This window comes from Hyperolius riggenbachi, chromosome 1, assembly GCF_040937935.1.
Source record: "Hyperolius riggenbachi isolate aHypRig1 chromosome 1, aHypRig1.pri, whole genome shotgun sequence".
Taxonomy (NCBI): domain Eukaryota; kingdom Metazoa; phylum Chordata; class Amphibia; order Anura; family Hyperoliidae; genus Hyperolius; species Hyperolius riggenbachi.
Genome location: NC_090646.1, coordinates 404,002,840 through 404,026,581, shown reverse-complemented (window position 1 = coordinate 404,026,581; position 23,742 = coordinate 404,002,840). Strand labels below are relative to the sequence as shown.

The following is a 23,742-nucleotide window of genomic DNA, read 5'->3' as shown; positions in this document are numbered from 1 at the left end:
AATGCTTAAACACAACACAATACCAAGAATCCAAGAAATATTAAGACCATACTAATATCAATTATACTTAAAGAGACCCTGAAGCGAAAAAAAATTATGATATTATGATTTGTATGTGTAGTACAGCTAAGAAATAAAACATTAAGATCAGATACATCAGTCTAATGGTTTCCAGTACAGGAAGAGTTGAGAAACTCCAGTTGTTATCTCTATGCAAACAAGCCATTAAGCTCTCCGACTAAGTTAGTCGTGGATCGGGCTGTTATCTGACTTTTATTATCTCAACTGTAAGTGAACTGTTTACTTTTTCTCTGCTAGAGGAGAGGTCATTACTTCACAGACTGCTCTGAAAGAATCATTTTGAATGCTGAGTGTTGTGTAATCTGCACATATTATAGAATAATGCAATGTTAGAAAAAACACTATATACCTGAAAATAAAAGTATGAGAATATTTTATTTGCTGCTAATCTTCTAGTAATTATTCATAGTGCACAACCAATTCATTATATCATATATATTTTTTTCGCTTCAGTGTCTCTTTAAGCATTTATTTCTACAGCTATATTTTAATTGTATTATTAATGTTAATGATTTTCTTTCTCCTACTTATATGGTTACCATAATATATTTTTAAGCAAGTTATGATGCTGTACTTTTTACTTTGTATTGTTTAACCACTTCAGTTCCAGTAATTTCTTGCTCCTTAAGGACTGGAGACCGCTGGTACAAAAAACAGGGCCTACCAATGTCACGCCATTCACACTTGCTCTGCCATCCCTATGTCAACAGAGCCCCGTGAGAGTGTCAGGAGCCATATTCATTGTGACTCTGTGATCACTGTGAGCCTCACTGTGAAGGGCATGATCAGCGGTAGTGCCAGGGTAATTGAAATCTATGCCCTGGCAGGAATAACAGGTCTCAAAAATGGTGTAGATTTCAATTAGTGTGGTCCAGAAGCCATTAAAGGGAACCTTAAGTGAAGCTAAGGTGTTACGTTTCATGTACCTGGGGTTTCATCCAGCCATATGCAGTCCCTCCTGTCCTCCTTGTCTACTGCGTTCCACCGCTGGGCCCCTCTGAAAGCTGTCTAACTGAGGCCTGTCCTACTGCAGATGCACAGCCCCAGCCTCAACCATTCTTTGCATGTGCAGTTAGCAAAACATGCAACTGCACATGCGCATAATGCTCCTGGCCACGGGAACTGGATCGAGGCGGGGCTGTCCCTGGGCTGTGCAGGCGCAGTAGCCCATGACAGGGCTCAGTCAGACAGCACAGCAGCAGAACACAGCAGACCAGGAAGACAGCAAGGAACCTGAAGAACAACAGGGGGCTGGAATAAACCCTAGGCAAGTGAAACTAAACACATTAGCTTCACTTAAAGGGACACTTAAACCAGGAATAAAAAATCAGTTCTACTTTCCTGTGGCTTCTACCAGACCCGTCCAGCCATCCCATGCCCTCGCAGTCACTCACAGAGCCTCTGGTCCCCCGCCGCCAGCTAGTTTTGTTTCCGCTGAAAGGCCAACAGCCTGTCAGCGAAAACAAAACTATTTGGCGACAAGGAACCAGAGGCTCCATGATTGACTGCAAGGGCAGGGGACGACTGGAGTAGGCTGGTAGAAACCCCAGTCAAGTAAAACTGATTTTTATTCTTGACTTAAGTGTCCCTTTAAGGTTCACTTTCCTACTTTTTAAAAGTGCGTCATCTGCATCTCCCAAATCTCCTCCTCAAACACAGACAATCACATTATCCCTTCCCTGCTGATTGGAGCAGACGTGTGGCTGTTACAGTAGCAGTTTTCCTATCTAATGCATGGGGGGATGCAGTTTCAACAAGTCTCATAAGTAGGTTTGGCACAGCGATGTGATGGCAGTGTGGAGGTTTTAAGTGATGTGGAGGGTGTTGTTTTGGGAAAACAAGAGGCAGTGACTACCGGAGCCAAAACAGGATCTGAATGCTAAGGGACCTATGCATGTCCGGCCAGATTATAGCGTCAAGAAATCTAAAAGCTGACGACCCTCAGAGGTGTGTTGGGGTTAAGGGGCTTACACAGTTACTTAAGTTACAGTGTTAATTAAGAACAGAGTAGAAAACATGTTTAAAAAAAGTGTAGGTTTTAAAATAAACCATCAGAAGCACACATTTGAAATCATCTGAATTCCCCTAAAAAGTAGATAAAAACAGACCTGTCTAATGATGAACTGCATAAATACCTCCAGAACTAACCGCACTGCTCTAACTGCTGGAATTTAGCTGCAGTCATACAAGTAGTATACTTGTAATAATAACATTTTATACACTGTAAACCGTTCTTCTACTCTGTTTACTTGTTATACTGCCTGTGTTTGTTGAATACATGCTTAGCCAAATTTCTCATCAGTGTAAACTTAACTGGCCAATAAATCCGATTACGATACTTTTTATAGTATGACATTGTATTAAAATTGTATTTGTATTAACTAACATTTAATAATTAAGGAACATCTTCAGAAAACCTGTAGTATATAAATCCACAACTACAATCTAAGAGAGAAATGTTTATTAAAGACTTGATACTTTATCTTGTTCTGTGAACATTTTCCACTTCCCAATCTAGGCAGCTAAAAACTGTGTTAAAATTCAACCATAGCACGGTCAGATCTGCAGCTTCACCCAGCTTCTCTGATAGCCTCTCTCCTTATCCACTTCCTTCTGAGGAGTCATGCTGCCTGCTCTCTTTTTTACAGTACTCTGCTCATGTTAATTTTGCTTCATACTGAACACAGCATAGCTGTCTTGCCTTTGCACACATTACAGTAAACATCTTGACTCATTAGAAGGGATGGGGGTGAAAAGTCTGCTATCAAAATTTTTATTTGGCTGGATTAGTAAGAGGAAAGTTTTTCCTGGGTAAGAAGGTACACTGTAAGAAGATGTTACCGGGTAAGAAACGGGTGACTTCTCTGGCATGATGGCTTGCTAAAGGACATTCTAGGTGAGTTACTAGATTTATCACAAAATAACAATGAGCAACACATCTAGCATGTAACATGTTTATAATATAAAATAATATAAAATTATTAATTCTGTCCAACTCTAATTTAATACCTACATACCAAGAATTTAAATTCTGACACAATGGCCCATATGCAATTCACTTTTTCAGTGTTTTCTCCTAGGAAATCATTTTTCATCTTTGATTTAACCACTTGCCGACCGCGCACTCATAACGCGCGTCGGCAAAGTGGCAGCTGCAGGAACAGCGACGCAGATCTGCGTCACCGGCTGCAGGCTACTTAATCAGGAAACAGTGGCTGTTTCCTGTCATTTCACGGCGGGGGGCTCCGTGAATAGACTGCGGGCTGCCAATCGCAGCTCGCAGGCTAAATGTAAACACAAGCGGAAATAATCCGCTTTGTTTACATTTTTACAACGCTGCTACAGTAGCAGCGTTGTAGTAGATCAGCAATCCCCGGCCAATCAGCGGCCGGGGATCGCTGTCACATGACAGCGGGGAGCCTGTTAGAGGCTGCACAGGACAGATCCGTTCCTGTGCAGCCTCCGATCTCTCGGGCAGGGAGGGAGAAGAGGGAGAGGGGGAATCTTGCGGTGGAGGGGGCTTTGAGGTGCCCCGCCACCCACAGCATGCAGGAGCGATCAGACCCCCCCAGCACATCATCCTCCTAGTGGGGAAAAAAGGGGGGCGATCTGGTCGCTCTGCCTGTCATTTGATCTGTGCTGGGGGCTGTAGAGCCCACCCAGCACAGATCTGAAAAAACAGCGCTGGTCCTTAAGGGGGGGGGTAAAGGCTAGGTCCTCAAGTGGTCAAAATAACTTTCCAGGACTTTTTAAACTAAAAAAGTACCAAAAAATAGGTGAAAAGGTACTATCAAAATTATTTTGAGTATTTTCTTGCTTTATGTTGGCTTGAAATGCATTTTATTGACAAGTTTAAAAATATCACCTGGGAGAAAACATAGGAGAAAAAGTGAACTGCATATGGCCCAATGACCCTTATTCGATTTGTTTTCTCCTCTGTGATATGTTCACACCTTATAAAATGATTTTTAAGCCACCAGCAGTACCTTTTAACCTACTATTTGGTACTTTTTCAATTGCAGAGTGCTGAAAAGTTGTTTTAACCAGAAGATTAAAAAAAAAATATTTCCTAGGAGAAAACTTAGGAGAAATAGAGAATTGAATAAGGGTACATTTTTATAAATAATAATAATAATATTAAAAGCCTTGAACCACATTTCTTGTTCACTGACAATTTTGTGAGTCTGAGATGAGCTTAGAAAGTATTTCCTGAGAGTTAAAACTTCATGGCTATTGTAGTATAATGTAAATTGCATGCGGTTTGGAACTGGGCCAATTAGATTAGCTTCCTGATGATTTTGGTTGGTTCATTTCCAAGCTGCATATATTTTGCATGATAAGGAATCCCTCTAATCAAAGGTGTTCTTCAAACATGCTAACATCAATAAGAGGAAAAAACAACAATTTTTGTTTCTTAATTGTGCGTGAAAATTTCCAGTGTGTGAAGATGCTAAATAAAATGTAATCATTAAAGAAAGAAAAACTTACCTCCTGTTTGAGTGATGACTTGTATTTCATTTGAAAGAGGCCCATCTCCAACAGAAGTAAATGCCAAGACCTTCACTGAGTATGTTTTCTGAGGCACCAAGCTTCCTATAGTGGTAATTTGACTATCAGCAACATTATACTTCGTCCAACTATTTATGTGTTGAGTTGGGTCCATAGTATAATAAACTCTGTAACCCTGTATCTGTCCATTAGGTTCCTCCGGCTCTTCCCACTGAACTAGTATAGTAGTTGAGCTCAGCATGCGGGCTTGTACATTCCTCGGAGCACTGGATGGAGCTTGTTCTGAAGTCCTTGTTAAAACAGGCTCACTAGGTGGACCACGTCCAATGTTATTTACTGCAACAACTCTAAATTCATACTCTGAATATGGGCTTAGTCCTGCAACACTGTAGCGTGTTGTTGCAATACCATCAATTTCTTTAAATGTTTCTTCAGAATTCTTCGGCTTGTGCTGGATGATGTAGTAGGTGACAGGTTCAGGATTTCCAGAATCCCAGGTTAATGTGATACTTGTAGCAGTGGTTTCTGTTACCATAGGTGTCCCAGGCGGCCTTGGCAAAGCTTAAAATAAAATTAAAAGACACTGACTAAATACATCATTGGTGCACATCACCTTTTTCAGAACAAAAGTATAGTATAATGACTTAGTTATAGAAGGGACTATTATAAACCAGTGAACGTGTAACATAAAGTAGTATAATAAATGTTAGGAGACATGCTAAATCTCTGTTCTACTGCTTGATCAGTTGCAAAAAAACAAACTAAAAAAAAAAAACTTGCTTTGTTATATTTATAGTGTGTAAAGTATCTCAATAGCTTCACCAAATTTTCCTTATGTTCAAAGGTACCGGTTCCTGATCATTTATGACAACATAAACCTCAAACATTGCCGGACTTTGTTAAACTCTAAAGTGGAACATTGTTCATTATCCTTCTAAAATGGGATATACACTATTTATTTATAGTCACTCGATTTTTTTTGTTTTCAATTGATATTACATATGATTTTACGATCGATATTATGATTTATTATTGTATGACCGACTAAAAACTAACATTGCAGATCTATCTTTTGATCTATTTTAGCCCTTATTGTCAATCGTAATATCGATCGAAAAAAACAAAATCAAGTGGTAATTGAATAGTGTATGGCCAGCTTAAGGAAAAATACATAGGTCCTTCTTTTGGGGAACCTCTGCACAATCTATGTGACTACAAAAGAGACCATAGCTGTGGGGGTAGCATTGGTTTCTGGATGATTGATTCGCATAAAAGCATTTGAATGCGTATGTGCAAAAAACTTACTTGTGTGTCTCACGTAAGTTTTGTAATCCTGTGACATGTATACAAGCACATTTTTAAAGATACTGAGTGAGTGGCAATTCTATTTCTAAAGCATTTAGATTTTGGGAGACAAGTAAGATCGTGTTTCCCAATTATATCTGCCAACCGGGTCCTTTTTATAGGCTTATTCTGCTACTATCCTTTAGACTTTTTTATGTTGATTTGATTGAACAAATATTACCATTATTATTACGATCATTTAAAAATACTGAACCTGATTGAATATACCGTATAGATTGTGACAATAAAGTGATGCTTGATTGCATTTATGCAAGTTATGCTGGTAATTACACCAGCAAGGTTTTGCAGGATTTTAAATGCAGATTGTATACAATGGGCCCTGGGGACCCTAGCTTCACAAAGGGGTTAGGCAACTTTTGTAGCTATGCAAGAGCGCTACAAGAAAATAAATATGTGACATTTTAATGAGATTTTTATGGCATGGTATTATCGTTGTATTTTTTTGTCTTTATTGCAGTTACTCCCATTGTATTTTTGCCTGAGGAAGCGGGCGAGACCTGTGAAACACGTTGAATATTTTTGGAGTAAGAATTAAAGCTATTTTTTTGATCAAATAGAATTTTTGTGTTTTTCATGGGGAGGTAAATCCACACTTACCCCCCATCTTATGTGTTTTTAATCTTGATCATATTTTATCCTGTTGGCGCCTCTGTTGCTTCTATATACAATTGTGATCCACCTGGTGGATGGGTGTGCACACCCTTTGTTTTCTTTCTACAGAGAGAGACTTTTTAACCTGAGTGGGGACAGTTCTAATATCCCCTCATATGCAATTAGTGGTTGCCTGACCTTGGCAACCCATATTTGTGAGTATATTTCATTTGCTGCTACTTATATCTCCAACACAATCAATATTACACTATTGGGGGCTCTCGATTGTGTTTTTCTTTGTCTTTCATTATTATATTATTGCCCAATGTTGACTGCCTGCCTGCCATACTGATTTTTTTTGTCTCCAGTACGTTATAAATCTTGCATTAAAAATTTGGGTCAGCGAGTATTGTCAGCACAAAATCTAGGCAAGCAGCATTTATTAAAAATAAATTATTATGGAAGCCTAAAAGTCTCACTCCCTTTAGCTTTTCTATGCTTTGCTTGGTTTTCTTTGTAGCTTGTAGTATGCAAAATTACCTTTAACAGTTATCTGTGCTATTGCTTCTATAACACCAAGAGTTGACATTGCCACACATGTATAATTAGCTGATTGTCTGACATCAGTTAACTCCAGTACATTTCTTCCAATGGGCATATCATCCTCCGGTGTAAGATCTTCAGCACCAAGCATCCATTTTACGTATGGCATTGGTGACCCTACTGCAACGCATGTGATATTGACGCTTCCACCAGGCATTATCTCATGATTTGTAGGTGGAATAGAAAACCGTGGAGCAATTCGACGAACTGAACAGAATAAAGAGAAAGAATAAATTATGAAAAATCTCATGTAGTATGATTGCTTTCCATTCTAGAACCATGCACATTACAAAAACACATTCAAAGCTCAAGGCTTATATCACATTTATAATGTATATAGCAAACGTATACACATCAATTTTTCTAGAGAAAACATTTTACAGTATATCGAATTAAAAACATTTAAACACATTTACTTACACCTATCAGGCCTCGACAATTTACCAACTACTGTACAATACACAAACAACATGCAAATACATATGTATATATACATATATATTCAACGAAAACTGGATTGCCAGCATGCTTGTATTTCATAGCCTCAAGTGCTGAGTTGCTTCCAGTGGATGTGAAATAATGTGACCAGGCACATTGACACATCACAGCCCTGACAAGAGTACTGAAAGTATGGTTTTCTCACTTTCAGGCTTAAAATTGGATGCAGTCTACAAACCTAACACTAATGCTATAACAAAAAGTAATATATACAGAAAGACTGATCATTACATGTAAACAAGGCACCGTCAGTTCAAGTACTGGACTTGGACATGCATGCAAGCAAATGACCGAGGTCTAGGCAACCATGCTTTTGGGGTTCTTCATAGTTTCAAAATGAGAATTGTTTCTACATAGATCCTATATTCCTGTCCTTAAAGAGTGTAAATGGGGCATTGGTGGCACGTTGTAAGCAGCTACAAGTTGACTAGGACAAGGGCTGGGTTTAAGAGAAAGAGAGGGTAAGACAAGAGGGGCAGTATTAGATTAGTCTGTTACGTTGTTAACATGTCACTATGAGTGTCAGTGTATTGGAAAAAAAAAGGAGCATGGCAGGGTAAGATTTGTGGTTTGGTTACATCCAAATTTTAGGAAAAGCTACTGGAATGCTGGATTAATAATTAGAAAGGATTCTACTGCAAAATGGTAGATGATTACTAAGAGGTTATTAGTATTTATTACAAGCATTTGCAGAACCTACTCTAAAAAAGCAAAGTGACACATATATTCCTCCTTCAAATATTGAACTGTATTTCTCATGGCAAAAAAAAAGATATAGTATGTGATTGAATGGTACGGCACATTTAGAAATTAGCTAAATTTAGATTTTTTGTATAAAACAAAATGGCCAAAAATATAAACAGTGTTTAAAATAAATAGTTAAATAATTCCCTTTTTTGCCTTGATTTTGGAGAATGTGCCCCAAACGGTTGCTAGCAGAGAAACACAAAATGTGTCAGTGGGGGTGGAAAGTCTTCGGCACTCAAGATCATCAAAACTACATTGCCCATTGCTGGCTGAGCATTATGGGAAATGTAGTTAATGATAATGGCATATTTAATAACATTAAACTCCATTAAGTAGTCAAATAAAATTGGATCAGACTGCTACAATGGAAATAAGGTAGAGCAAATCTGGCATTTTTTAAATGCCAAAGAAAGAAGGTGAGGCTGTGCAGCCAAAACCTAAAATATGCAACTATTAAAAATCAATACTTTGCAATTGATTATCTTTTTTTCTTAAATTGTTATTTATTTATTTTTACAACAAATAAATCAGCTTTAACAAAAAAAAAGAATCTTAAGATTGAAAGTCAGCAAAAATGCATCAAGCTGATAGCTAATGTAGGATATACTGTCTTAAGATTTTAAAATGCAAGCACACTTTCACTATATAATAGTGAGTACTAAGCTATTAAATAAACCTTTTTATATGACCAATGATCTCAACCCCAGCTGGACCAAAAAACAATACTAGTAATAAAATGCAAGCAACCGTGGGACTAAAAGTGTCTTATTTATTGTGTGAGAATAATTGAAGAAGGTAATTATATGTTGGTCTTGAAAAAGGTATGGCAGGCAGGTGTATAGGGAGAAAGGGCAGGCATATTGCATTAGCACAAGACAAGCAATAACTAAACATGCAAAGATACAACTTAAGTGTAGCTTGAAAGAGATCCCCAAGATACACAGCATGTTCCCATGCCTAACCAAAATGCAGTCTATCATTACTGTATATAAAAAGCAGCACTCTAAGCAAGCACTAAATTAACTGATATCAGAAATGCTACTGGATCAAAGGTTGCCATGCACTCAAAGTCATTCTCGCATGCATCTGAATTAGATAATAACAAGCATGAAAAGCATTGCCAAAAAAAAGAACACTAACTAAAAAATAAAAATTAAAAATAAAAATAAAAAAAACACAATGCAGCTACATTCATTTCATTTGTATTCTTTGTTATTGTTGAATTATTATTTTTGTAAGGTGGGTAAAAAGTAAAAAACACACCAACCTTCTCGCAGCTCTGAGGGATGTAGGGGTTTGATGCAGAACACAATGAAATGAGGAAAGGAGAAAAACAAGGGAAACACAGAGAGAGTAAAAAGGCCATATCAAGGCTTTCAACTGCTATTTGAACATCGTTTACTCGTTATAGCTCCCTATACTACAATATAGCATTACTCCAGCTAAGAAACAATAGCTAGATATTTGCATTTTCAAATTCCATACGTGCTCCATTAAAAGTCCTCTGTGTCGCATCAAATCTGCTTATTTTTTGGATGAAAATAAGGAAATAGTAACATATGTCTATGTTAACTAGTTATGTTCCTACAACTGCCATCACTCCAGTAATGAACTGACACAGGCAGAAATAATCCTAGAGCCATTTTTTTCATGCACTGACATGAAAAATATAAAGTATGGATTTTAGTATGGATAAAAGTCAGGGATTCTAATTGATGGAATCCCTCGCCTGCATCATTTACTTTTGGTTTACTGTTATGAACTGTAATTTCTTTTGATCTTAATGTGGTCTCATACGTTTTTATGCCACAATTATTTTATTTTTATTTTTTTTACAAAACAGCCAGTTCTTTACTGCAGTGGAAAGAATTACATCTATTATAAAATATGTCAAAATAAAAGAATAAAAAAATAAAAAAAGAAAGAAAGAAGGAAAGTAGTAGAATAAGTGTGATGAATATACAGTTATGCTCATAATGCTTTTCTGAGGTTAGAATGTTATCCCACTACACACACTGAAGTGAACATTGTAATTCATCATGATGCTTCAAAACTGCAACTCAGTAGAACATCAGCACATCAGCTATTAACTTGGAATTAAAAATGAACTAATCAGGATACATACAATACAAATATAAGAATTCCCAAAATCATCACAAGGCACACATCTAAAATCAAAGTGAAATAATAGTTGATGTGTAAATATACTTACAACCCACACGCAATGACCTATACATTTTTCATCAATTATTCATTGATTTGTTGTCCTCCTTTCTATTTTCATATTAGTGTATATGAACTTCCTGAAATAAAATCCCTTGTGTCCATAGAATGGAGACACTAGGGGTTTGTCATTCCTACCTCTTACATATAGATTTGCAGGGGCAGAATAGCGGGTCCCAGCGCTGTTCGTTGCAACACACTCATATTTGCCCTGGTCAGATTCTTCACTTTGCTCAATTTGAAGTGCACCTGTCCAGATATAAAATACACAGCCAAGAACAAAGTCAGAGTATATTCTGCAATTGACATGTATACCCAGCAAGCCATTAGTAACACAGAAAACCCCGGAGGTCCAATCAACGTCGATTCTTGCTAAAAATTACGCACAAAGGCAATGCACCAATACAAGTAACATTTTAGTTCATCAAATGATTCTTTAAACTAAAAATGCATAAACAGGCATTTATTTACATGTTACATTTTTATTAAAAATGGAAATGAGTGAGACTGCTTCAAGAAAGCATGGCTTTAAAATTAACCCCAAAAAATTATGTTTTGTAGACACAATTCAACTAAATATACTCTTACAAAATAGGTGTATTTAATCAAACAGTGAAATATTGAAGATGTAGTTTAATTTAATAAATAAGGGGCAGATTTTACAAAAAAAATGTATGATGGAAGCCAAAAATTTGCAGCAAGATCAAAAAATGCTGCTTTTGATAAAAGAAAAAAATATATATAAATGTATCAATAATTCACAGTTTTAGTAAAAATATGTATAACTCAAGAAACAAAATTCCCTTAAGACATGCAGATTCTAAAGAAAGACACTTTGGTACCACTTACAATTTAAGAATGTTAGCTGGAAAACAAAGAGTAATTGAATTAGAAAATAAAATGTAGAAAATAATGGCTACTGCCAAGACCAGAAGATGTCTACCAATCACTGCTTGAGGTCCTCTGTAGGCCCCTAAGACACCCAACAAAATCCACAGGTGGGATTAGCAGTGTGGTGTCACAAAACTCAAGAAAAAAAAGAGGAAACAAGAGGAGTTGTAAACATTGTGTCAGCATACTAAAAAACAGTATTACAACCATTCTACTGAGATACTGCAGAGTTGTAAACCTGGGTTTGCCATTGCCTGGAGAATCGATGATTCAAAAAGTCGGTTAAGAAATTCAAGAAAAATTAAGTAAAGGGGAAAAACAATTATGTGAATTTGCAAGAAGAAATTTCAACTTTTTTAATGTTGCTACAAGAAAAAAAAAAAGAAAAAAAAAGAAAAAACAAAAATTGAATAACAAATATAAGACCAAAACCAAAAACATCCTTTTATAACAAGATCAAAAAGATTATGTTCCTGGTTTCCTTCTGCATGTCTCCAACTGTTCCCTAGACCATGTGGCTTAGGTCCAGAACGTGAACAGCTAAGGAAGAAAAAAATTATTTCTTTTCTCTCCAGTCAGTCGGACAAAAAAAAAAAGAAGAAAAAAAGAAGAAAAAAAAAGAAGAAGAAAAAAGAGGGACAAATGGAAAGCTGTGACTGGGCTTTGGCCAAAGGACCTGGATATGCTTTCTTTGAAGCATATCACAACTGAAAATTAGTATATTAAATTAAACAAAACTGATGAAAAAGACACATGAACATGTAATAAAGTAAAATGAAGTAAAATGGTATTTCTTTTAATGATAAGTAACTGATATAATGGGAAGACAAAAAAGTGTGAATAAGATCATTCTGTGACTCTTAGTTCAGCGATCTTACCTCTTATTGGTGTACCACCTGGGTGGATAATATGAATGCAAATAAGATTAGAAAGAAGAATCATTAGTACCAGAAGAAGGAGGCTAACGTTTTGGAAGAAGATTTAAATCAGATTTACAGAATAAATAGGAAAACAGGAATATACTAAATAGAGGCAATAGGTCCTAAGTGCCTACAGCACTGTACCACAAAAAGCAAAGGACCCAACACTACACTTAACTTTTCAAGAGGTAATAAAAAATAGACTATTGAGGGCTTCATTTTAAATCCTCAAAGTGCAATCTCATATTGTTTTGGTTTGTTTTTTTTTGTAATTTTTTTATGTTAACATTGTGTGAAGGTCATTTGGGTATCAAACACTGTGGTACAGGTAAAGGTACAACAACTAATTTAGGATAAGTGGAGCTAAAGGATAATTCCTTGATAAAAAAAAGGTGTTGGAAACGTTTGATACAACAACAATACGGTTGTGAAGGTGTGTGCACCACTACAAAGGTCTTGTGACTACACTAGCTAACAGTTGTAAAATGCATGCCATGCATTTTAACAGTATTTTAAAATACTATGGCTCATCTAATCATGGAAACTGGTGAGGGAGTGAGTGTGCTGGAGGACTAAGCACTTACCAATGGATTCTGTAAATTAAAATAGAGAGAAGAAAGACAGCATAAAAATATGATTATATTCCTTGTTTTTTGGCACTTTTTTAAGTTCTATAATTTTACTTCAACTATGTCACATTTTGATTATTAATACTTTACACTAAAATGTAAACACAGGCTCTGCTGACAACAATTAGGAAGGCACTTTACAAGACAGTTTGACCAGAACAGGACAGTGTGGAGGGCCAGGAGTCTGTCTAATTTAAAATGTTTTTTTAATTATGTTTAGGTATAGTCGGTTTTCAATGTAATGTCTAATACAGTTAGCTAGAAAGTGTTCAAAACAAAAATTGTAGGTTTGCATACGTGGACAGAGATTGCTTCATATTATAGACAATTTTGAGGCAATCATATAGCAATGTCACTGCACACAGGACTTAGAAGATACCGTATGGAGACCAGCAAAGCATAGCTGAAAGGCAGGCTGGCAATGTTCTGATGGTTTTTATTCTTCTCTTGTTATGTGAAGGGCTAAGGCCACAAGAACCTATCTACAAGTCAACTGCTCAACATGCACACAAGGATGCCAATTGAAAGGGGACCCTTTATTGTTTGCAAAGGAGCAATCAAAGTCCATCAAAAATGGCTAGTGTGAATAAGAAGAATACCCCCTTTTAACTTGTAGATAAACCTCATGCGTCTCATTCCATTAATAGTAGAGCTTATTCACACCAGTGATATTGAAAACTAAGGATCAGTGTTGACCTGTGGTTTTAACAGCAGATACATGATTTTCATGGTGCCTATGGCCTCTCCTTTCATGATGTCTTTCAATACACAATGCTGTTTTCTTTTAAGGTGATAATTCTAACTTCTAAGGGGCCCAACTTTAACAGAGTATACAAAGAAAAAATTGCAATCCATATGCTTGGATACATGAAAAAATGCATATAATGTATGTTACAAATTAATTAGTCACCAGGAACATATATGTAACCCATAAACCCATACCAATGTCCTTCCAAATCTGGAGAAATGTATTAATAAAACCATTTAAACATGTCTTTTGAGTCTCAGTGTTTTTAAAGAGACTCCGTAACACAAATTGCATCCTGTTTTTTATCATCCTACAAGTTCAAAAAGCTATTCTAATGTGTTCTGGCTTACTGCAGCACACACTATCACTGTCTCTGTAATAAATCAATGTATCTTTCCCCTGTCAGACTTGTCGGCCTGTGTCTGGAAGGCTGCCAAGTTCTTCAGTGTTGTGGTTCTGCTATGAACTCCCCCTTCCAGGCCCCTCTATGCACACTGCCTGTGTGTTATTTAGGATTAGAGCAGCTTCTCTCTTCTCTCTTATCTTTTACAAGCTGGATAAATCGTCCTCTGAGCTGGCTGGGCTTTCACATACTGAAGAATTACAGACAAGGGCAAAGCTGTTTGCAGGAAGAAACAAGCAGCCTGAAACTTCAGTGCATGAGAACAGGGGGAAAGAAACACACAAATGATCTTTTGAGATTCAAAAGGAAGGCTGTATACAGCCTGCTTGGGTATGGATGTATTTTCTATGTGTGGACATACTGTTGTGTCAGAGGGTAATAGGAGATGTCCCCTAACGCACTGGTATGTTTACTTTTGTGTGATTTTAACAATACAGATTCTCTTTGAAATGGTTTTGTGCTTGAGAAAAATTTAACTTTTAGATTTTCTTTAGCATTGATACAAATAGCTAGAATAAAAAAATCTTCAAAACCAAGTGCAGCTCCTCCTTTGCCAAGGTAAACCCTGGACTCCATCACTGCTACCATATTCATACTGAGATGAAAGGAGGATTATTCTCTTTGTGGTAGGTCAGCTATAATTTCAGCACTTACAGTATGCCTGTACATATGGCAGATGGTATATGTAAAGTCATTAACCTTGGACGTACCAACAGTAGAGACCATATAAAAAACGGCATACAGCTGGGAACATCAGACTTGAAGAAGAACTTACCAAGGAATACTGGTTGATAACAAGTAAAGGAAATTAAATTCTGGGATGGATAAAGTAGGAAATAAAATCTTAAGATTCTAGTATACTACTCCCTCTGTATAAATTACTTTGGAGGCCACATCTGAAGTATAAGGATATAATAATGTATGAAGATACAGATTTGGTCGCCATACTATAGAAAGGACATTGACCTACTAGAATGGGTACAAAGATGGGCAACTAAATTAATTAGAGGGATTGAAGGCCTCACGTTACCAAGAAAGGTTGGACATACTGGGCTTATTTTGCTTGGAAAAAAAAAGGAGGAGAGGTGACCTGATTAACATGTATAAATACATCAGAGGGCAGTACAAAAGCTTGGCAGATGAGCTTTTTGTCCCTAGGCTTGAACAATGTACAAGGGGATGTGATCTACATGTGGAGGGAAAAAAAGTTTTGCCATTTATTTAGGAAAGGGTTTTATACAGTAAAAGTAAGTTGTTATGGCAAACTATGTCTGCATTTAAAGAGGGCTTAGATGCTTTATTTGTACTGAAGGACAACCATGGCTATAATTACTAAGTACTTTAGTTCCCAGTTCCAAGGATTTATTTGGCTGCCATCTGCAGTCAGGAAGTTTGTTTCCCCCTTTTAAGGCCAATTGGCCCAAGACTAAACAAGTTTTCACCTTCCCCTGGATCACCTGGGATATGAGCAGCTTCAGGACAGTGATTTTTTTTCCCCTGGTCGAACTTGATGGATAGAGTTCTTTTTTTCAACCATACCTGCTATGTAACTACATAATTGATGTTACTGGCTATCAGAATTACTCACACTGGTTTCAGCGAAATAAAACCAGTAGCTGAAAATTATGATGATGATTCATATCTTCCATTTATAAATTGTGGCTCTAACTGAAGTGTTCTGAGGTCATACTCTTGAAGAAAACATACTGTAAGTGGTGTCAAGTGCAGTAGATTCCATGGAGAGGATACTATAATGCACTGACTAGAGTTCCACTAACCCTCCATACAGATGCATAGGAAAAGTCAAAACTTTTGTTTAATTTCTATTCATGCAAACACACTCAACAAAGTTCCAGGGCCTGGAAGCTGCGATTGATAGTGCCAGATTCTGGAACCAGATACCTGGCATTGAGAAGACTTTTACTGCATGCAAAACTCAAAGCAATGAAACATTTACTTCATTTTAGTTAGAACATGAGTTAATTTTCTAAATTTAATAACAGCTACCATAAAAAGAAGGCAGGACTTTGTGTGGGACTAATATAGCATGAAACTTAGTAGTTCAAGGGCCTACCATGTATTCTTTTGAAAAAAAAAAGTAACTGTTATATTGAGTCAGCAGTTCCACTTCTTTTAATGTATTGGAAACATTGTGTACGTTAATCATAATGCTTAGTTTTATGCACTGGTGTGAATGAGTTCTTCAAGCGGAACTAAAAAGTTACCCAAATAGTATATACTTTATTACAGAAGGCAATGAAAAAGGAAGAAACTTCTATTCACAACTTTTCGTAATAAGAGCAGAAAACAGGCACTTGTTACATCCTCAACAGCTGCAATGAGGCTTGCACTGGAAGAGATTTAGAGAACAGGCCAATTAGAATTGTAAATATTGTCTCACTAGGGTCAATGAATAACACTGGTAGTGCAGGGATTCATTGGTTATGACCTCGCTCCTTAAAGAGTGACATTACTGGATATAATTTAATGAATATCACTCCCTATTTTTTACAATATTAAGTTATAAATTAATTAGTCAATGTTCACCCATTGAAAGAGCTTACCTCACCCTTATTTACATTCTCAAATGTATCCGTGATGCCGTCATCTTTACTGCTTGCAAGTTGAATCACTGTGGAAACCCCCCTCTCAATAGTGAATGGGAACTTCAGCTGATCTCCCATAGTGCACTGAGGCAAATGGCTATGTGACATCATAGCCTAGGCTTAACATCACTGGGAGAACAGGTTTACATACCAATATTCAGCAATATATAGGTATGAGAAGTATGAAACCTGTAGAATTAGCATAACAATGGGTAACCTGAATTATTTTTTTAATTTCTGCTATTAATCATTATGCGTCCTCTTAAAGGGAATAGCCACTGAGCCAGAACAGTGAACACAGACAGAGAGAAGATCAGGAGCAGTGGATGATCAATATAAAAGGCATGCTAACTAAAAATTTTAAGTTTATCTTTATTATAATGTTATTTTAAAAGGTGAACCATTAAACATTGCTGCTAATGGTGTTATTGTGCGGCTTTCTTTGATTCATTTAAGTTAAAATTTAAAAATGTTTAAACATCAGATAATAATGGCAAAGTGCAATTTGCTTCAGACGCAACTGCAGAATATAGACTGCATTGCCAACCGATCTCAGATTGGACCCAGTTGTTATTTTATGGCTTTAAAAAGTTTAAGCACATACAGCTGCATCTCAAAATCATTAGCCCGTTGAGCTGCTTTTTTTTTTTTTTTTTTTTTTTTTTTTTTTAAAAATGATGTAAGATTGTTCTTTTTAGGTTGGTTAGTTAAAGTGTTGACTGATTTTCTGCTTGACTAATCATTTTACTAGTAATGAGCGATTCCTATAAGTACTTCTGATTTCTAAATGAAGTACCGTGTTAAAGATTTGTTGAAATTAAAAAGGAGAGGAAAAGAAAAGGAAGAGGGATGGATCTGTCGGATAGCGTATTAGAGCAATAAAATAAATGAAAGGTATTGAAGTACAGTCACAGCAGTGGGGAATGAGGATTAAACAGAAGCTGCAGAACACATACACACACATCCACACAAATAAAGACTGGCTATGACAACACGACAGACACGTAAAACACACTTAATCAGACGAGAGAAGAGAAGAAGGAAGAAAAAGTCTTTACCTACAAATAAAAAGCAAATAATAAAGTGAGAGAAAGAAACTTTTGGGGTTAGAGGCCGGTGAGACCTTACCTGATCGCAGTTGTTTTATGCGCCCATTACTGTTGCTAGTATCCACTGGTAAATAATCTTTAAACCAAGTAATTTCAGGGTCAGGATTTCCACTGGCTGCACATAACATGGTGGCTGTACGCGTGCGTTCTACCACTTTTAACTGAGGGCCCATGTCTATCGTGGGGAAACCACGTGGGATTTGATCCTCTGAAAGCCAAAAGTAGAAAAGGGTTAATAACAATCATCTCTTAAATATGAACACATATTTTCAGAGACTAAAAGAACACAAAATTCTGGATCATTGTCCAGGAATTATCTCTGGCTTTAAAAACATCTTATATGTCAAGGCGGGATCTTTTAGTTGTACTGTGATGGTGGAGTTTATTCCATGATTTATCTAAACAGTCCATGGGGTTCATTTATCAAGAAAGGTGCGAAGAAAGACTATTAATTTCCTAAAGAAAGCAATTAGATTGCAGATGGTAAGAAAAAATAAGGATTCTGACTGGTTTATTTGGGTAACTGCTCCACTTCCTTTTCAAATTTGTTGACACTTGATTTGATAAATCATACAGACATCTACTAGCTTGCCCTTTTAACATAGTTCTAAACCTCTCTGGAAGATCCAGAAGATGTAAGCACTATATAATACAGTCAAAATGGAGAGAGCAAGCATTTTTAACTACAAGAGCGTCTGATAATCAAGTTACTATGCTTTTGTATGTTACGTTTGTAAAAGCATATTTGTACATGTACTGTATAACCTATATTGCAAGGGTAAAAGTTATACTTAGCATCCTTTCTGCAAGATTTACTTTAAATACGTACAGATTACCTTTTTGCCCTACACAATATATCCATATTGTACCCACATGGTTAGTGATTATGTTTTATTGCATAAAGCAAATTCTGAGTAAAAATATAATTTTCAACTATGAATCAACAGTTTTGATTGGCACACAATAATAGCGCCTCCTCCTTATTAAAGCTAGCAATACTCCTAAATTATTTTTCCATTCAGTCGACCGAAACCTACATACTGTATGTCAGTTTTCATGAAAGCTAGCTAATGATAGTGATAATGAATAGAACATTAGTAGCAAAGAGAGGTTTATTTTTTTCAGTTATATAGAATTTTTTTTATAACATTCCATCAGTCTGTCATTTTTGCAGCTTACAAACCACACTGCATTTTAACCACTTCACCCTAACTGGACGAAAATTTTTGTCCAGTTAGGCAGGGCGCACTCCCGCGGGTCGCGTGCGCTCCCGCGGGCCCCTCCGTGCACGCTCCCGCCGCCGGCCGATAGCCCAGCCATCAATGAAAGGGATTATAGATCCCTTTCGTTGATCGGACCCCCCCCCCCCCCCGGAGAAAAGCCGACAACGTCTCTTCAGACGCTGCGGCTTTTCTGAGCTCTGGTCTTCTTTCTTCTTCCTGGGAGCAAGATCGATCGCTCCCAGGACTTTTTGACTGTGGCCATCTTGTGGCCAACTAGTAAAACTACACCCCAAACCACATTCTATTAAAGAAATACATTTTTACACATTTAAAATCCCCTGTTTACCTCCCACACCAAAAAATACCAACATACAAGTTTTAATAAAAAATAAAATAAAAAATTACAATAATAAAAAAAAACATAAATAGTTACCTAAGGGTCTGAACTTTTTAAATATTCATGTAAAAGGAGTATATCAATATGATTTATTAAATTATGGGCTTCTAAATAGTGATGGATGCAAATTGAAAAAATGCACCTTTATTTCCAAATTAAATATGGGCGCCATACATTGTGATAGGGACATAATTTAAATGGTGTAATAAGCAGGAGAAATTGGTAAATAAAGTACATAGGTTTTAATTATGGTAGCATGTATTAATTTCAAACTATAATGGCCAAAAGCTGAGCAATAATGAATTTTTTCCATTTCTTTCTAAATATTCCTGTTAAAATGAATTTAGAATAAATTAATTCTCAGCAAAATGTATCACCCACAGAAAGCCTAAATTGGTGGCGGAAAAAACAAGATATAAATCAATTCATTGTGATGAGTAGTGATAAAGTTATTGGCAAATGAATGGGAGGTGAAAGTTGTTCAGATGTAAAAAAATCTCAACCCTGTAGGCTGAAGTGGTTAAACTATAAAACAGAGCAGAGCTAATGACCCTTTGAACTTTTCTGCAGCAAAAACATATCTTAACCTGTTTCTCACTGTTTTTTGTTTGTTTAACTGCTTCAGAAAATAGGACTGTATTCGACCCAAGTTGTTACTAATGTTCTATTTCTTAGCTGTACTATACAATTCATTATCACATACGTTTATTTTTGCTTCAGGTTTGCTTTAAAGTACATATCTGTACTGAATTATGAAAGCTGTTGTTTGGAACACCATCCAAAATGTTATCTTGTAATGCTGATCCTCAGGCTATAATACTTTCGGAATCATGGCTTCAAATAGCACAGACAAGGCTTTCAGATGTTTTTGATCTGCATAACTGTTTCAGAGGAATGACTCAGAAAAGATTATGCCATGACCATCAATGAGAAAGCCAGAAAGAAATAAGTCTCCAAGGTTTTCAAATGTCAGGTATGTTTTCAGCTATATTTGGCACAAAATGGAACAATAGAGTCTTGGAAAAACACTCGATAGAAGGTTACCTTCAGAAAAAAATTGTGAGTACAAATCAGCAAAGTTAGCTTGACAAAAGGATTGGCACAATTTTGACTTTTCCAGTAAAATATGTCATTGGTCTCACCTATTTTGTGACACGACCTCCTCACATAGTTTTATTATTATAGGTATGATTATTGATAAGGACACTCTGAAGCTCTACTTGCTTTATCGTCAACTTAAAAAGGAACTTTACTGATTATACCCTTATGAATGAAATTGCTTTTTTTTTTTTTTTACAATATTTATTTATAAATTATATAGTTAGAGTCTGCCTACTATAAAATCATTCCTCATGCTGATTTACATTCTGAAATTTATCACAGGCAGCAACATCTGTACTGCTGGCAAAGAGCATCACTGCCTTACATTTGTTTGTTGTGTGTTGCGGAGTGATCAGAAACAACACCTGGGCCCATATGCAATTCACTTAATTCTCCTAGGTTTTCTCCTAGGAGAAAGTTTTCAACTTCTTTTTAAAATAACCTTTTAGCACTTTGCAATGGAAAAAGTACCACAAAGTACACGAAAAAAGTACCTTAAAACCATTCTGAGCATATTCTTATTTGCCAGTGGTTTATAGTGCATTTTACTGACAAGATGTGAAAATACCACCTAGAAGATCTCAGAGGAGAGCAAAAGTTGCCTATGTCGCCTAGTCTCTTAGAATGCTCTGGGGCAGAAGGCTGTGTAACATTATAGCCTAGGCTAAGCAACTGGGAGGGCAGGGTTAAATGCCAATATACAGAAATATATACATATAGGGAGTGTTTCTGATGGCGAAACCAAGATAATGTAAAATTGGGTATTAGGTAGCCACACCTTCCACAAAAATCAGACATTTCAAAACATCAAAGTTCCAAAACTGGTTCAGATGAATCAATTCATGTACAGTTAAAGGGAACCTTAACTGAACGGGGGGTAAAGAGTTTCACTTACCTGGGGCTATTACCAGCCCCCTGCAGCAGTCCTGTGCCCTCGGAGCCGCTCTGGAATCCTCCGGTTCCCCGCTGTCACTTAGTTTCGTTTTTGACGACTCACCAGTCGGCCGGCCGCCATGCGTAGTATTGGATGCATTCCCTACTGCAATTAGCGCTGTTGCGGACTGCAACGCATACAAAAATACACGTTGCCGCATTCCGCACGCATAGATATGTGGCAATGCGTATTTTTGAACGCGTTGCAGTCCGCAACAGCGCTACCCCCCGTTCAGTTAAGGTTTCCTTTAATATGCACCAATCTTTTTCCTTTATAAACTGCCATAATGCTTCACGCAGCTTCAGAGACAGAAAGCCTCCACCACACCCCAATGTGAGCAACTCACCGTGTGGTAAGACCTTCACTCAGGTCTAATTGCACCTTGGACCGTTCCCGGGTCGTCCCCCACCTCTTGCGATCACAATATAGGATATCTTCTCCTTAGATCAATCACCCTCTTATCAGCATTAATCGACCTCCAATAACCTCACTAAAAGAGCTTCTCATAGTGTAAAACCTCACTTATTTATTGTATTGTGAAGGTCTTACCACACGGTGAGTTGCTCACATTGGGGTGTGGTGGACGCTTCCTGTTTCTAAAGCTGCATGAAGCATTGTGGCAGTTTATGAAGGAAAAACATTGGTGTATATTAACTGTTGATGAATTGATTCATCTGAACCAGTTTTGGAACTTTGATGTTTTAAAATTTTGGATTTTTATGGAAGGTGTGGCTATACTGTGAGTGTTATGCTCTGTTTTATTACTGACCACTTATTAGGAGACAATTTTTAATCAACCCAGTCTAGATTTGCTGAATTGCTTATGATACCTGGGAATGCATGGATATCTCTGTAGATGCCTCGACAAATTATACCCAGTATCTTTGGAACTGCTGATCATTTTGACTTGCAGCTTTTATTCAAAGGTAACCTCTGATTATGTTCTCTTCCTTACATTACACACTTTCTACTAACTTCACAGACTTGCTTAAAGCTAAGTTTATGTAAAGTATGTAAAGTATGATCCCTACAAAAATATTACACCACACATGCATATGCTGCCATACGCATAGTTTTAGCCTACACAGGGTTACAATGCAGGGTGTAAGTGATTTCCATACTGCTTAAAACATTAATAATAATTATCATTTTTCATGATATGTAATAAAAAAAATTCAAATATTATTGATATTTTTTTCCCCAAAGAAATATCACGTTGTAACTAATTCAAGTAGTAAATTCAGCTTTAGTGTGACAGCTGTGGTATGTTTCTAGTGTGGCTGTCAGGTATATTCCATGAAAACAAAGAAATGACAATACATGAAAAAAAAAATCTCAAAACAATATAATTGCTACTTGAATAATTATCTAATAGAAGCTTTAATTTATGTTATTTGTTTTAGAATGTGACCTCAGTGAGCTTACTGATAAAATGAATAATTAGGTAGAAATTGAGATTAGCGAGTCTGTTTAATGAACAATAAAATGTAACTGGTGACTTGGGCACTGTTGATGCACTATGGTAGAAAAGTGGATTGCACAATTGCTTTGCAGCTCTTAGTGGCTCAGTTTACATGGGAGTCTAAACAGTGCAATTCACAGAATGGACCACAATGTACCAATGGATTTGTTAATAAAGCATATACTAAATATAGGATGCATTTAGTCATGTGCCAATATGTCCGTTCTGTCCGGTGTCAGTTAATTCTGTTGCAGTGACGGAACACAAAGTCCACATGTACATAATTTTTACAGACATTGATCAAAGTTGGACATGTCATAATACTAAAGCTACATATATAACATGTATGCTAAGGACACAATGTAGACACTTTGAAAAATGGGGTTTGTGCTGTAGACGGTAATAGTGTATCTTCCGTCACTGTGCATGGCACAAATCCATCTTGGGGCGGACTAAGCTTTAAGCCTCGTACTGTACACATGTATGAGGCATGTGGTCTGGTGGGCGACATTGCAGGACCAACTTTGTACAGACGTATCACGGGGCTGCAAGCAAGTGACATGGTGTGTTGCTATGCAGGTAAGGGACAGAGGGCTGACTGAGCAGAGCACAAGTGACATCATATGGAGGGGGGAACAATGCTATCAGCCAGAGATCTGCAAAATTGATCCACCTGGCAGATCGCTGGCCAAGGCGGGGGTG

The 23,742-nt window shown here is 36.9% G+C and overlaps 1 protein-coding gene across 39 annotated transcripts in view; it reads right to left on the bottom strand.

The window, feature by feature from the left end:
• Positions 1–23,742, bottom strand: part of PTPRD (protein tyrosine phosphatase receptor type D) — a 382,778-nt gene that overhangs the window by 212,569 nt on the left and 146,467 nt on the right. For 19 of the 39 annotated variants that reach the window (XM_068235008.1, XM_068235101.1, XM_068235030.1 and 16 more), the window contains exons 4-9: positions 17,943–18,131; positions 13,013–13,021; positions 12,387–12,404; positions 10,756–10,866; positions 7,087–7,356; positions 4,570–5,151 (exon numbers count right to left, since the gene is read on the bottom strand). In XM_068235008.1, coding sequence (XP_068091109.1) covers positions 4,570–5,151; positions 7,087–7,356; positions 10,756–10,866; positions 12,387–12,404; positions 13,013–13,021; positions 17,943–18,131 — 1,179 coding nt within the window. The other 20 variants (XM_068235075.1, XM_068235084.1, XM_068235288.1 and 17 more) reach the window with 3 other exon arrangements.